Source organism: Cervus elaphus, chromosome X (genome assembly GCF_910594005.1).
Source record: "Cervus elaphus chromosome X, mCerEla1.1, whole genome shotgun sequence".
Lineage (NCBI taxonomy): Eukaryota > Metazoa > Chordata > Mammalia > Artiodactyla > Cervidae > Cervus > Cervus elaphus.
The window spans coordinates 137,236,556-137,250,468 of NC_057848.1; the positions used below are offsets into that span (position 1 = coordinate 137,236,556).

The 13,913-nt window shown below is 40.6% G+C and overlaps 1 protein-coding gene across 2 annotated transcripts in view; it reads right to left on the reverse strand.

The window, feature by feature from the left end:
• SYTL5 (synaptotagmin like 5) overlaps positions 1 to 13,913 on the reverse strand; it is a 171,210-nt gene that overhangs the window by 27,091 nt on the left and 130,206 nt on the right. Inside the window, exons 16-19 of one of the 2 annotated variants that reach the window (XM_043895558.1) lie at positions 13,496 to 13,604; positions 11,783 to 11,918; positions 8,979 to 9,187; positions 7,769 to 7,913 (exon numbers count right to left, since the gene is read on the reverse strand). In XM_043895558.1, coding sequence (XP_043751493.1) covers positions 7,771 to 7,913; positions 8,979 to 9,187; positions 11,783 to 11,918; positions 13,496 to 13,604 — 597 coding nt within the window. In that variant the 3' untranslated portion in view covers positions 7,769 to 7,770. Of the gene's footprint in view, positions 1 to 4,337; positions 7,914 to 8,978; positions 9,188 to 11,782; positions 11,919 to 13,495; positions 13,605 to 13,913 lie in introns of those variants that run through there. The other variant, XM_043895560.1, reaches the window with a different exon arrangement.

A 13,913-nucleotide genomic window follows, 5' to 3' on the forward strand; every position in this document is an offset into this window, starting at 1 on the left:
CACAAAGAAGTTTCAACTTTCTGAAGACAAAATGAACCTTTGGCTAACTAGAAAATCATACTTAGAAGGAGCAATTAGATTCCTTCCCCCAGAGTAAGCAGATAAAGACAATAAAAGGGTAAAAATATTTGACTCAAGTTCTCTGCCCTTCTATAAAGAGACATTTTTTCCTTAGCAAATGCCAATGATTTTAACTTTTGCATTAACTATTATACCAAAATATTTTACTTGCTTGTTGTATTAATTTCTGCCTCAATCAGTGACAAAGAAAAACAAAATAAGAGACATTTATCCTCCTTTGCTGAAATACAGGAAAGAAAAACATGATCTACTCCCTATAGGTGTATTTTGTCACTTATAGGCAATACTAACTATATATTCTATCTCCCTTTTCCAAGTATGAAAGGAACCCTCTGCTGGTATAGGTCAATAAATTCTAATGTGGTAAATGAGAAAGAAGTACTAATATTTGAAACACCATTCATTCCTCATAATGACCACAGCATTTGTATTTCTATGGAATTTGTTTTGACAGAATGGTGAATTTCCTTCTGTAGATAAAAAGTGAGATTCTGAACAATAACCCTGTGAGGAAGGCAGGTTTGATCTCCCTGACATAGGAGATAAACGATGGGCCATGGTAAGAAAGAAGGTTGTTAAGGAAAAGGGTGGAAAGATTGTTTATGGTTTCTACAACCTCTTAACAAAAAGCTGACACAGTCTCTCTCTCCATCAAATGGAACACTTTTGCAAAACTTACTATCTAATCAGATGAAGTAGGAAATTCCACAATGGATGATATAGCAAAGTAAGGAGCTTTTTGGATATTTTTTGTATTGTTGCTATACACTGGAGACTACTTCATTATAATGAATGATTAAGACATAGCTAAACACCCAGGAAAAGAAGGGCTTAAGAGATTATGAACCACAGATTGCTATCTCTAGATCACTAATAATGATCTTTTTTTCACAGTGGGTTAGAAGTGACAAAGCATATTACCTCATTTGATATCTTCAATTACTCCAAAGCAGTCCAGTTATCCCTATTTTCCAGGCAACTAGATCAAGACCTAGATTGGATAATGAACTTGACTAAGGTTGGTAAGTAGTCAAGACTTGAGCTTCTGTCAATGTGAGTTCAAGTTCAGGCTCCTTCCATCTCACCATGGTTGCCTCGCAATGAATAACATCCAGGTTAATCAAATCCAATGTGTTATCATGATGCAGAGTTGGTGCAAATAATATAGCCAACGTAATTTCTCCTCAAATACAATCTTCCTCAAACTGTGATCCGTTTGTATTAGAATCACCCAAGAAGCTTGATAAAAAATGATGGAATTTCCTGGAGATTTTGTTCAGTAGGCTTGGAGCAATGCTCTGGAATCAATGCATTACATTCACACTCCATATTCAGATAATCCTGTGGAATCCTTGATATGGCCCAATTTCCATGGCTCTTGCTCAAGCCTTGCAAAATCCAATGTTTGCTATAATGGTGCCTATATAAACTTCCTCATTCTATTTCTTTCCATTAACTTCAGAGGTCATAAATATACCATTGTGGGAGGAAACCCTTTCTGCCAACTTCTAAAAGCAATGCTCAGTTTCATGTGAAGTATCTACATGGAAGAAAAACACTGATCACAGCCTATGACATCGTAGTTCACTCTGAGTTGCTTCTGGGACTTGATATCCTGATCCAGTTTGCTTCTAAGAGTGGGCTTTACCCTTATTTTTTCCACAGCTATCTCCTCCCCTACCAAATAGAAACCTTGGAGGAGTAGATGCTGCTGCTGCTAATATTACTGTCAATATGGTGGGCTCAATTCATCCATTAGTTAAGTACTTAGAGATGATTCATCATATATTTAAGCTTTATCTAAGGAAAAGGAAATCAAAATAAAAAGTCCCATCAAAATATCTTTGTGGCTGGTGCTTTTGTGACCTGGAAAATCCATATCCTGATGATTCCAATGACATTAACAACAATAGGCAAAATGAGAGCGGATATATTGGATCTTCCATGTGTCCTGCAGGTGCTATTTACAAAGGGAATGGTTGAAATCAGGCTTATAAGCTTGCCAGGGTCTCTTTACAACTTGTCTGATTCAAGTAAGAAAAAAATTGAGGGCTGCTTGAAATAAGGAGTAGGATCCTCCAGGTCAGGCCATGGTCTCCTCCTCTGAGAAGCTGAGATACTAGGCTGGAGGGAACACTCTGTGCTTTATCTATGCCAAGAGAAGCTGAAGTATGCTGTCTAGGATTGTAACTAAAGTACTTATAGTGCTGCGTTGTGCTCACGCATTTCAGTCGTGTCTGACTCTTTGTGACCCTATAGACTGTAGCCTGCTAGGCTCCTCTGTCCATGGGATCTCCAGGCAAGAAGAAAGGTTGCTTTTAAAAGACCAATCAGAGTCAGATATTTTTCTTGATCTATGTGGATCCCAGTTCCCTGTAACAGTGATCTCTAAAGATACCTATAGTCTAACATTCTGTTACTGTTTTTTCATTTTTACTTAATCCACAAATATTTTATTACCTGCTCTTAATTAAGCATGGGGGATACAGCTATGAAATAATATGAATACCATCTCTCTCTGCCCCTCTGAATCTCATATTCTTGGGATGTGGTGGGAAGGGAATTGACACAGGTATGATAGGACTCATTACATGAATAATTTATTAAAATTGTGATGTATGTAGTGAAGGGGAAAGAGAGGCAGGTGACCTAGTCAGGCAGAGGGGCATCAGGAGAGATTTCCCTGGATGATGAATGGAAATCAGGTCAATGAAGAGAAGGAACAAGAAGATTCCATTGCAAAGGCTGTGAAAGAGACTAGAGGCTGGCACAATTGAAAAGTAGAGAAATACAATTGTGTGGCTGAAAGGGGAGAAAGGAAGGAGGCATGGTGTGGGGTGTGCTGGAGGCAGCAATCATCTAACACAGGGAGTGGCAGGCCATGAGCAGGAATTTGAATTTTATTCGCAGGGCAATGGAAAGCTACAGAAGGTTTTAAAGGATGATCAGATTTGCAATTTTTAAACGATCATCACCGACTCAATGGACATGAGCTTGAGTAAACTCTGGAAGTTGGTGATGGACAGGGAGGCCTGGCGTGCTGCAGTCCATGAGGTTGCAAAGAGTTGGATATGACTAAGTGAACTGAACTGAACTGGGGATAGATAGATAGCCAATGATGTGTAAGTATAGCCTACTAGTAGAAGTTGAATTTCGGTGGTGTGTATAAGGGTGTTCAGTATAAAATCATTTCAACTTTCCCATATGTTTAAACATTTTAAATTAACATGCTGGGAAAATCTGGCCACTGTGTGGAGGGTAGATTGAAGGAGGATAAGAGTGGCTGCAAAAATAGCAGTTAGGAGACTTATAACAGAGAGGGGTAATGGTGGCTTATACCTAGGTGGTGGCATGGAGATGGTGAGAATTGGACAGGCTTTTGAGATCTTTAGGAGATATAATCAATACGATTTCCTGATTAATTTTGCCTCAGTGCAAGGAAGAAGCATAAATCAAAAACCAATAATTTAGAAAGATATACATACCCAATGTTCACAGCATCACTATTTACAATAGCCAAGTATGGAAGCAACCTAGATGCCCATCAACAGAGGAATGGATAAAAATGATATGGTACATATACACAATGAAATACTACTCAACCGTAGTACAGAGTGAAATAATGCCATTTGTAGCAACATGGATGCACTTATAGGGCATTGCTGCTGCTGCTGCTGCTAAGTCGCTCCAGTTGGGTCTGACTCTGTGTGACCCCATAGACAGCATTACGCTAAGTGAAATAAGTCAGAGAAAGACAAATACTGTATGCTATCACTTATATGTGGAATCTAAAAAATACAACAAACTAATGAATATAACAAAACAGAGGGGCTTCCCTGATGGTTCAGAGGTTAAGAATCTGCCTTGCAAAGCAGGGGACACTGGTTTGCTTCCTGGTCCAGGAAGATTCCACATGCTTCAGAGCAGCTAAGCCCATGGGCCACAACTACTAAGCTAGCTCTCTAGAGCCCTCGAGCCACAGCTACTGAAGCTGGGGTGCCTAGAGCCCAGGCTTCACAAGAGAAGCCACAGCCACAAGAAAAACCCACACACTACAACTATATAGAGTAGCCCTTGCTCGCCATAACTGAAGAAAAGCTTATACACAGCAACAAAGACCCAAAACAGCAAAAAATTAAAAAGCAAACAAAAAAAAATTAACAGTTACAGAGAACTAGTGGTTACCAGAGGGGAGAAGTGTAGGGGGAGGGGCAAGATATGTAAGTGAATTAGTGAAGTCGCTCAGCCCTGTCCAACTCTTTGTGACCCCATGGACTGCAGCCTACCAGGCTCCTCCGTCCATGGGATTTTCCAGGAAAGAATACTAGAGTGGGTTGCCATTTCCTTCTCCAAAGATATGAAAAAGGAAGTACAAAATTACTAGGTATAAAATAAATAAATTATAAGGATACAGCACATGGAATACGGTCACTATTTTATAATAAGCTTACATAGGAAATATTCTATAAAAATATCAAATTACTATGTTGTACAGCTAAAACTAATATTGTAAGTCTGCTGTATGTCAATGAAAAAGAAAACATCACTACCCAGTGTCTAGTTAGTATAACCTGGTGGATGATGGGACAAGGTACTGAGACAGAATGTAGTGGAGCAGAAAGACATAGGTGTAAGAAAAAGGGTGGAATAAAGAGTTCATTTTTGACTATGTTGAGAGTATGAGCAATCCTGGTGGAGATATCATATAAACAGTTGGATCAGGGCCTGGGGCTGAGAGAAAGGGTCTGGGTTGGGGATGAGAATTTGAAGTCGTAAGTATATAAATGGTCATAAAACCATGAGGATACAATACATGATAATACCTGAGGATGGATAAAGTAAGGAGAAAAGAAAGAACAAGCATCAAAGAATCCAGTGTTTAGAGGGACTTCCCTGGTGGTCCAGTGGTTAAGAATCCACCTTTCACTGCAGGGGATGCAGGTTCAACCTCTCGTAGGGGAAGTAAGATCTTACATGCTGCGGGGTAAGTAAGCCTGCTTGCCACAACTAGAGAGCCTGCATGCTCTAGAGAATAAGAGAAACCCATGCATTGCAATTAGAGAAAGCCCCTGTGCTTCAATGAAGAAGACACAGTGCAGCCAAAAAAAAAAAAAAAAAGAATCCAAAGTTAAGCATTTTACAATCTTTAACAGACAAGGAAAGGGAACAATTAATGAAACAGAAAAATTAGGCATGAATGATATTAGAGAAGGTCTCTATTGATGGGCTTTTGGATGTTTTCCAATCTTTCCCAAGAAATATCCTTGTATGTAATCATTTTTAACATATTTATCAATCTCTGTAGGATAAATAACCAAAAGTAGAATTGATACATAATATACAGATCTCAATTTGAATTTAGAAGTGTTTACTCTGGGGAAAAAAATTGCTTCAAAAAGCCACCAAACATAGCTAAATTAACCATATTAAATGTGGTGTTTGATAAGAATGGTTAAATAAATTTAATACACCCCTATAATGTAGTACACTGTAGCCATATAAAAAGAAAGAGGCTGTCAATATACTCTGATATGGAAGAGGAAAGGGTAAGACTTGCTTTTCACAATTTTGTGCCATTCACATGTATCATTTATATTAAAAATCTTTTTTGGACTTCTACACTACACTTAAAAAAAAAAGTAACCTAAAAGATCAACTTGCCTTTTATTTCTGAGAGCCACACCAACAGGATTCTGATGTTGGCATACCTGGGCCTTAAAGTATGGAAACACCCAATTAGATATTGGATTTTATGAAACCACACTACTCTCACAATTGCTCTGTGGCAAAGGTCTGAATACATGCAATTCATGCTCATCTTGAGTTCAAGATATTTTGGAATTAATTTTGCCACTTTCATTATTAGTGAATAAATCTACTTCAGTCTGTCTACTTTAGAAATGTCTCCAGGCTTATCCTCTCACCTCCCCTATAAATGTCATTGAGGAGATACTAAGTCATGTCAAGTCTGAAGACATTTTTTCTTTCAATAAAGGAAGTCGTGATGATCGTATACTTTTTGTTTTCTGTTTTTAAGAAGGGCAACATAGAGATACAGGCGTGAGTTTTAAAAATTGTATCCTATGCACTAAGCTACACTAAACTAATAACTTCCATTTCCTAGAACTGGATAGCCTATTTTTGAATAACAGTGACTATGGATTGTTAGTCACCTTACTAAGAATAATGGTAAATATATTCTTAAATTTGCTTTCAAAATTCAAAAAGAAATTTAGAATATGGAAGAGTTAGCTACCTGAAGATGATTCTAGCTTTCCTACTACTAAAATTAAGTATCCATCCTTTTAAGGGTTTTTATACGAATTCAAGTAAAAAAATGAGCTGAGAGGCTAGAATATGACTCCAGAAGAAGACTGTGTCAAGTATATTCATATACAAACATTCAGACTTGACTCCACCTCCCATCATCTATGTGCTCTTGCCCATCACGATTAGCATAGGATTATACCAAGTGGAAGACCACAGTCGACAGAACATTGGCTTAGGAGTTACACCCTGTATTTAAGTCCACATACACTCACAGATTTTATATGATCTTAGGTAAGTCATCTTTGCTCTATGGGCTTCAGATTTGGACTGTGCAAAATGAGGAACAGGTCCAAGGTCCTTTTTCAGCATTAACTCCCTTTGCATCTAAGTTTAGTGGCTAAAGCCTCTGCATTTCCAAGTGACAGAGGTTGGATGGAACTATTGGCCACAATCCTTCCTCTCTTCCAGCATCCTCACTCTTGCCATGGCTTCAGTGTGAGCAGAGTATATTTCCCTGCCTCTTGATTTGGGGCTTGGCCATGTGACTTCCTTTGAGCAACAGGATACAGCAGATATAATACAAGTAGCGGTTCAAAAATGTGCATTGCTTCTTATTCCCTTTTAGTTAATAGCTTAGAATATTTTATAAATGTTTACAACACAGCTCTCTCAATAGCTAAGTCATAATTAGGGTGACCCTACACCCCAATTTTCCCAGGTCAGTCCTGGCTTACATCTGGTGTCCTGGTGTAATGATTTAGGTCTCTTCACTCCCCAAAATGGGATGATTTAGAGTACCAATTACATAGTCACCACAGAAAAAAACCCTCAGTTCATCTTGAAAATTCACCCGGTTAATCCACAAGGTAGCTACAACAACGGGACCACCCTCTTGCCCAAGCAACCATCCCCACAGTGCCTTCTTCGGATCATGGGGATTCCTGGGGTGAGGCAAGGGTAGCCAGTATCCCTTCTTCTTACTCTGCAAGAGGCCTACGTTCCAAGTGATTCCCTTTTCCCTCCAACCTTGAGAAAACCTAAAGTCACTCACAATTAGAAGAAGCTGGGGGGCTCCCAATCTCAACTGTAGTTTCAAATAAACATATGACATTTCCCCTGTGAGATAAAGCCCATGAGTTATTGCACAATGTGTTTGTTAACAGGACCATGTGGTATACTTTCTATCATCCAGCCCTTTTCTATCAAAAAAGCCCTAGCCTGTGGACATAGAGAGTACATGCTTTTATAAGACAGCTGGCGAGACCCTAGCTATTTATAACATTGACATCTCTCCCCTTATGTCCCAAGAGGCTCAGGTGAGAAATGGCAAGGAAGCCGACTCCAGGTGGTGAGCCTACCACTGGTAGGAAATAACCACCAGACAGTCCCGGGAGGCCTCACTTTGGAGAGCTGGTACCTTCAGAGCTTACTCTTCCCCATGCTGGCACGGAGCATGAGTACGCCCTCTACAGGAGTTCCGGGATTGTCCGCCATCTTCTGCCAGAGGCGCTGCTCTTCCCCTTGAGAGTCCATCCAATCCACGTTCTTCCCGTGGCTCACACCTAAAGAAGCGAAAGGGGAGCATTATACTTTAGAAATGAAATGTTTTCATCTTCTGGACCGATACCTATCAACCTCTGCTGACCAGAAAGACCTTCACTGGCTTGTTCTTACCATATCTAGTGAGTGATATTAGCGTGGAAGACATCCTTTGCAGGCGACATTACTCTCTTCTGCCTAGGTGATGGGGAACAAATTAGGATGGCCCTGGGGGCTCGATTCTTACTCACTTTGGTAGTTTAAGTAGAAAACTGGCTCATCTAGACTGAGTTAACATGACAGAAGAACAGGCTGAACAGGGCTCCAAGGCTCTCCCTTTTGAACGAGGCCACTTCTGTGACCTGGGAGTTGTCATTTTAGTGGCAGAGACAGCCTTAATCTATACATAAGTAGAGCATCACAGGGGTGGGGTCCTTCTCCACAGGAAAGCCAACCCTGTTGCATGCAGACTGTGGCTGGCCTAGTGTTTGGATAATGAAAGTTTGCAGGGCAGCACCTGCTCTGCTGCTAAAATTTTCCCAATTCACTGTTATAGCTGTGTCTTGTGGCACCAATTCTGTGTTTCTGTGACCTGACTGAACAACATGAGATATTATTTTTTAGGGAAAAAATGGATTTTCTTTCAATTCAACCAGGGTTGAGTAAAGGCTGCAAGCCCTGGACAGCACTGAGAAGAACATGAAGTCAAGTTGGTCTGGGAAGTCCTTTGCTGTGTATTGTCACTGTCAGAAGTGTGTATCATCATGGTGGTTGTCTCCTAAGCAAATCCTGAAGTAAGGCCCAAGAAAGTAGTTGAAATTCACTCAGACTAAAGTGTAAATGATATTTTATAAAAGGTCCAAATATAAGCATTATGCACCCCAAACTTCTAGCTGAAGGATACAAAGTTACAGAGTACTATTTTTAACAGTGAACCAAACCTTGGACAAAGGAATAGAGCATCTATAGAAATCTCGAGAGTCAGCTAAGCAGAAACTACAAATACATCTATGACACATCACACCTGTAGGAACCACTCCCCTGCCCCACACAGAGTCAGACTATCTAAGGGTACCCTAGTCCCTCACCGCTTCCAGAATTCAAACGAACTCCTCCCAGAAAGATGTTGCTGGAAAAGGCCTCCTTGTCCCAGATGGTAAGTTCTAGGCAAACATGTTTTATATCCTGGGGATGCAGGCCACTGAAGATGAAAGTATGATTCCACTGAGGGTTCAGACTCTTTTTTATTACCAGAGTTTTATGCTTGGTGGCTTTGCTATCGTCAGGGAGCAGGTAGCTGCAGGAGAAAACACAATCAAGTCATCAGTGAGACAGTGAAGCAGAAAAGGGCATCCTTGCATAGTCATTTCAATTTCCCATAATTCCTGGTGTGTACATGGGTGTGTATGTTTGATTATCTTTCCCAGCACCTTATATGCTTAAATCTGGGTTGATATAGTGGGATGGTTTATTATCTCTTTTAAGTGGGGGCAAGAGTAGAATGCCCACACTCTCCTTTCTAATCCTATTGGTCTTTCCCTCATCTAGAAATGAAAATACCTCTGTGGGAGACACTCTGTAATAATGTCGTGCCTCCCATCATCACTGGCTCACCTCTGTGGCAACATGATGCCAGGATGAACACTTCCTGCCATGCTGACAAGTTCCCACCTTAAGCGCCTGTGTCTCTTGGCTTCTCCAATTAAGGACTTTGGTGCTCTGTGAGCCGACTCAGCTTACATGCAGGAAACCTTGGATTACTGGGAATTTCATGTCCCTCGGAACAACCCTCAACCACTGAGTTTTAGAAATTGGTGGATGAGGAGACTTCCCTGGCAGTCCAGTGGTTGAGACTCCCCTGCTTATATCACATGGGGCACAGATTCATTCTTGGTCAGGAAACTAAAATTTCACATGTTGTACAGCGCAGCTAAAAAATAAATTGAAGTAAAGGAAATTGGTGGATGAGTCTCCCAGCTTTCCTGTCCCTTGAAGGGACAATCCTAAGGTATATTTCAAAGAGTTGCTTAACACTTCATTAGTGGAAATGAGCCCCATTTGACCACAGTAGGAACCTGCCTAGTAACATTTTTATCAGCTTCTCTCCCTTCCCTGTCTCATTTTCCTTACTCTGTTTTTGATCATAGTACCTGATGAGTCAGGCACTTTTGAGAAGGAGACTTATGGATATGGAATTAGTACATCAAATTAACATGAACAATACCACAAATGATCTTACAATAAAGAAAACACATTATGACACTTGTGATTTCATGTACCAAACAGATACTGCTTATCTCTGAATATTCATTCTCTCTCCTATTTGTCTCCAAAAAAGAAAGTCCTAATTTTTTCAGTTAGGCACAAGATTGTCCAGAATAAAGACTACATTCCCCAGCCTCCCTTGTAGCTCATATAGTCAGGTGACTAAGTTCTAGCCAATGGGATACCTTACCTTTAGTGTTTGTTTTCATACAAAGACTGTTGTTTAAGACACTCTTATGTTGGCTCATGGACCGAGTATTTAAGGTTATATGTTATAACATTAAATTTTATAGAAGGGACTATTCTTGCTCTCTCATGCTCTTTTTTTAAAAAAAATTGAGGTTCTTTTAAAATCAGCTCAATGGTTAACTGTAACTAGGGACAGAATTTACTAGAAAGTTACTGGCCTTAAAAATACATCCTTTATTTTCTCTTCTTTCATACATGTTTCAACATGATGAAGTAAAAACTGTTTAAGAAGAATGTCAAGTCATTTGTCCAAGGGCACAATGAGTTCATGAGCAAGGAGCCATCCCCTCATCCCACCAGTCAGCAGGAAGAGGCCTGAACTGGATGGTAGGGCTGGGGAGACACATTTCAATGGCAGGATCTGCATGAAACCTTTCTTCTGTGCCTAATCCTACTGTGAGGAAGAGTCAAGGACAGATGGCCGGGAATTCAGGCACACACACTCACCAGCGGGGAAGACCCAGACAACTGGCTTCTCCTTATTATCGCCCTTACCAAAGCTAGAAGTGTAAGCATAAAGGTTTGACTCATTTCCTCATGGAGGAAGTTACACTTTTCTAAGGAGGAAGGAGGAGAGGAATGATACTATCATCTGACAAAGAATTAACGTCACAGCAGGCATCATAGGAATTTGTTTTACCTTATGCAGCTTGTGGTACTCTGTGTAAATAGGGTCCACATCTTATATTGGGAGCTGCAAGACTTAACCACTTGGAACATGCACATTTATGTGTTTGTCTGAATGGATGAAAAATATCCTTCTGGTTCTAGTTTTTCTGATTATAAGAGAAAAATCTCAAATAGAAATCAGGAGGGATTTGTTGTTTGGGTTACCTCGAATGGGTAAGATGCCCATTAAAAGGGATGTATTCCCTCAAGAAACTGCCCTAGGCTCCACAAAGTGGGCACAAATGCCCAAGAGTCAGTCTGGGAGCTTCTCCAAGGCACTTCCCAGTAGATATCTCGAGGGACGACGCTCTGGCATCCCACTTTTTACAATGTCCCCCAAGAGAGAAAAATTCCAAAGATCCAATATTTTGGTTGTTGTCACATACTGCCAGCACCAAAAGATAGGAAAGCACAACACAAGAATATTACATGTAGAAAGCTAAACTTTTTGCTCCTTTGAGAAATAAATCTCACAGGAAAATTCACCAGGTTTGAGGGTGAGAGTCATGGGAAATACTGAAATATGCTGGAAGCAGATAGAGCTAGAATAAGCAGATCCCTCTCGTGGTGTTTGCAATGAAAGCACCAGCACTCAAGGGGAGCACTTTCCTAGCACACATTTAGAATAAGACAGAAACCTCACAGCCACCCCTGTCTCCTGTTTCATCTCTCACTAAGTACCATTGAAAATGAGCTCAAACCAAATTACCCCTTCACAAAGCTATCAGAAGTGCCTCCTGATTTCACCGCAGTCAAATTCTTTGCCTCTTTGATGAACACTTCTAGGATTCCTCCAGAGATGATAGATGGATCCTTCTTTTTTCCTCGTTTAAAGGACTTCTTTCCTGCATCAGTCATCAGACAGAGAGAGATGAAGGGTGGGAGGGAGGGAGGGAGGGAGGGAGTGGGGGGAGAGAATGAAAGAAAAAGAAAGAGAATGAGGGAGGGGGAAGAGAAAAGAAGGGAAGAGAAGAGAGAGAGATCATGGGGTCCATTTCAAAACTGACAAAGACTACAAAGATTTATTTCATTTGCTGAGTGAATGAGCTATGTACATTACTGTATATGTTTCCATGAATTCACTTAAATGTTTTTTTACCTTAATGGAATCTTTCTGGATCTATCTTTCATGTGTATTTATTGAAAAAAATAAACAAGTTAAAAAAAATTAAATACTCCCCTAAATCATATAAAGGGATAAAATGGAAAACACCCCAAGAGCTGCCTGGGCCACATCCCTGCTCTCCATGAGAAACAGCTACAATGAAAGCCACACACAGGTGCCAAGATGCACTTCGAGAAAATTCCATAACTCCTGCCTTGGATATTATAGTCAACTCTACGCCTGGCCAGCTCTAAAGGCTAAAGCCAAGGCACAATTACATTTCAGGGTGAGAGAAAACACTTCCCACACCACGTTTTTATTCTGATGAAATACTCTCAACATGAATAATGACCAATGCCACCATCATCTTTATTTAACAGTGTTGTAAGCACTTTATAGGAATGAACCTATTTAATAGTTGTAGCATCCCTATGAAGTGAGGAAACTGAGGTCAAGAGATAGGAAATTACTAGCAAAGGGTCACCATGACAAGGGTGATATGAACAGAAAGATAACGTGTGCTGTCTGTAGGAGTTGAGGAAAGAAGGGCAAGAGTGATTTAAATGTGGACTCCATCTGGAATTTTCCTTTGTATTCTGTGTTCCAGGTTAATTTCTTTCCTAAGATGCCCTGAGTAACTGTGAATCTCGTAAATCCAGACAGCAGCTTCCTACACCTCCCCTCTTAGTAGACAATCCCCCATTTCTGCCCCCCCTCCCCAACCCAGGGGAAGATTCTATATACCCTGGACCTCCAAGAAACAAACATCAACATAAAGGTTCATTTCTAATTATGAACTCTGTCCTTTTCTTGTAACAACCCTTCCTCATATATAGCGTGTGTGTGTGTGTGTGTGTGTGTGTATGTGTGTGTGCGTGCAAAATCACTTCAGTTGTGTCTGACTCTTTGCGACCCCATGGACTGTAGCCTGCTGGGCTCCTCTGTCCATGGGATTCTCCAGGTAAGAATTCTGGAATGGGCTGCCATTTCCTTCTCCAGGGGATCTTCCTGACCCAGGGATCGAACCCATGTCTCGTATGTCTCCTGCATTGGCCGGTGGGTTCTTTACCACTAGCGCCACCTGGGAAGCCTCATATACAGTATATACTTCTCAACTCTCCATAAAGGACAGTGATACTTAACCCTTTTCACTTGATGTGAGTTGGCCAAAAAGCTCATTACAGAAGATGTTATGGAAAACGCCAAATGAACTTCTTGGCTAACCCAATAACATAGTCCACCCAATCCCTGCTCCCTATTTCCACACTTCTAGAAATGGAACATCACTGATCAAAGTCAATGATTTTTTTCCTCTACCTTGAAGCTGTTCTAGCGGAGGCATCAGTTTCTCCTCTGGTGGTATGTAACGTAACATGACTGTCAGCTCTCCTTTATACTGAAGGCTAATATCAGCAGCACATTCCACCTGGCCAAGAGGAAACAGGTAAAAAGAAAAATTCAGAATGCTTAAAATTTTGTAGCCTGTGTTTGAATATACAATATTTACTAGGTGGCATAGATGTGACACTTAATTCCACTTCAACTATGTTGGCACTTACTGGTTTAAGAGCTGCTTCAGGCATGACAAAAGAAAGGCTGGAAAATTCTATGAAGGTATTTGCGTAGAAATCCCTTCAGTCCCAGCTGACTGTGCGACCCAATAGACTGAAGCCTGCCAGGCTCCTCTGTCCCTGGGGATTCTCCAGGCAAGAATGCTGGAATGGGTTGCAATGTC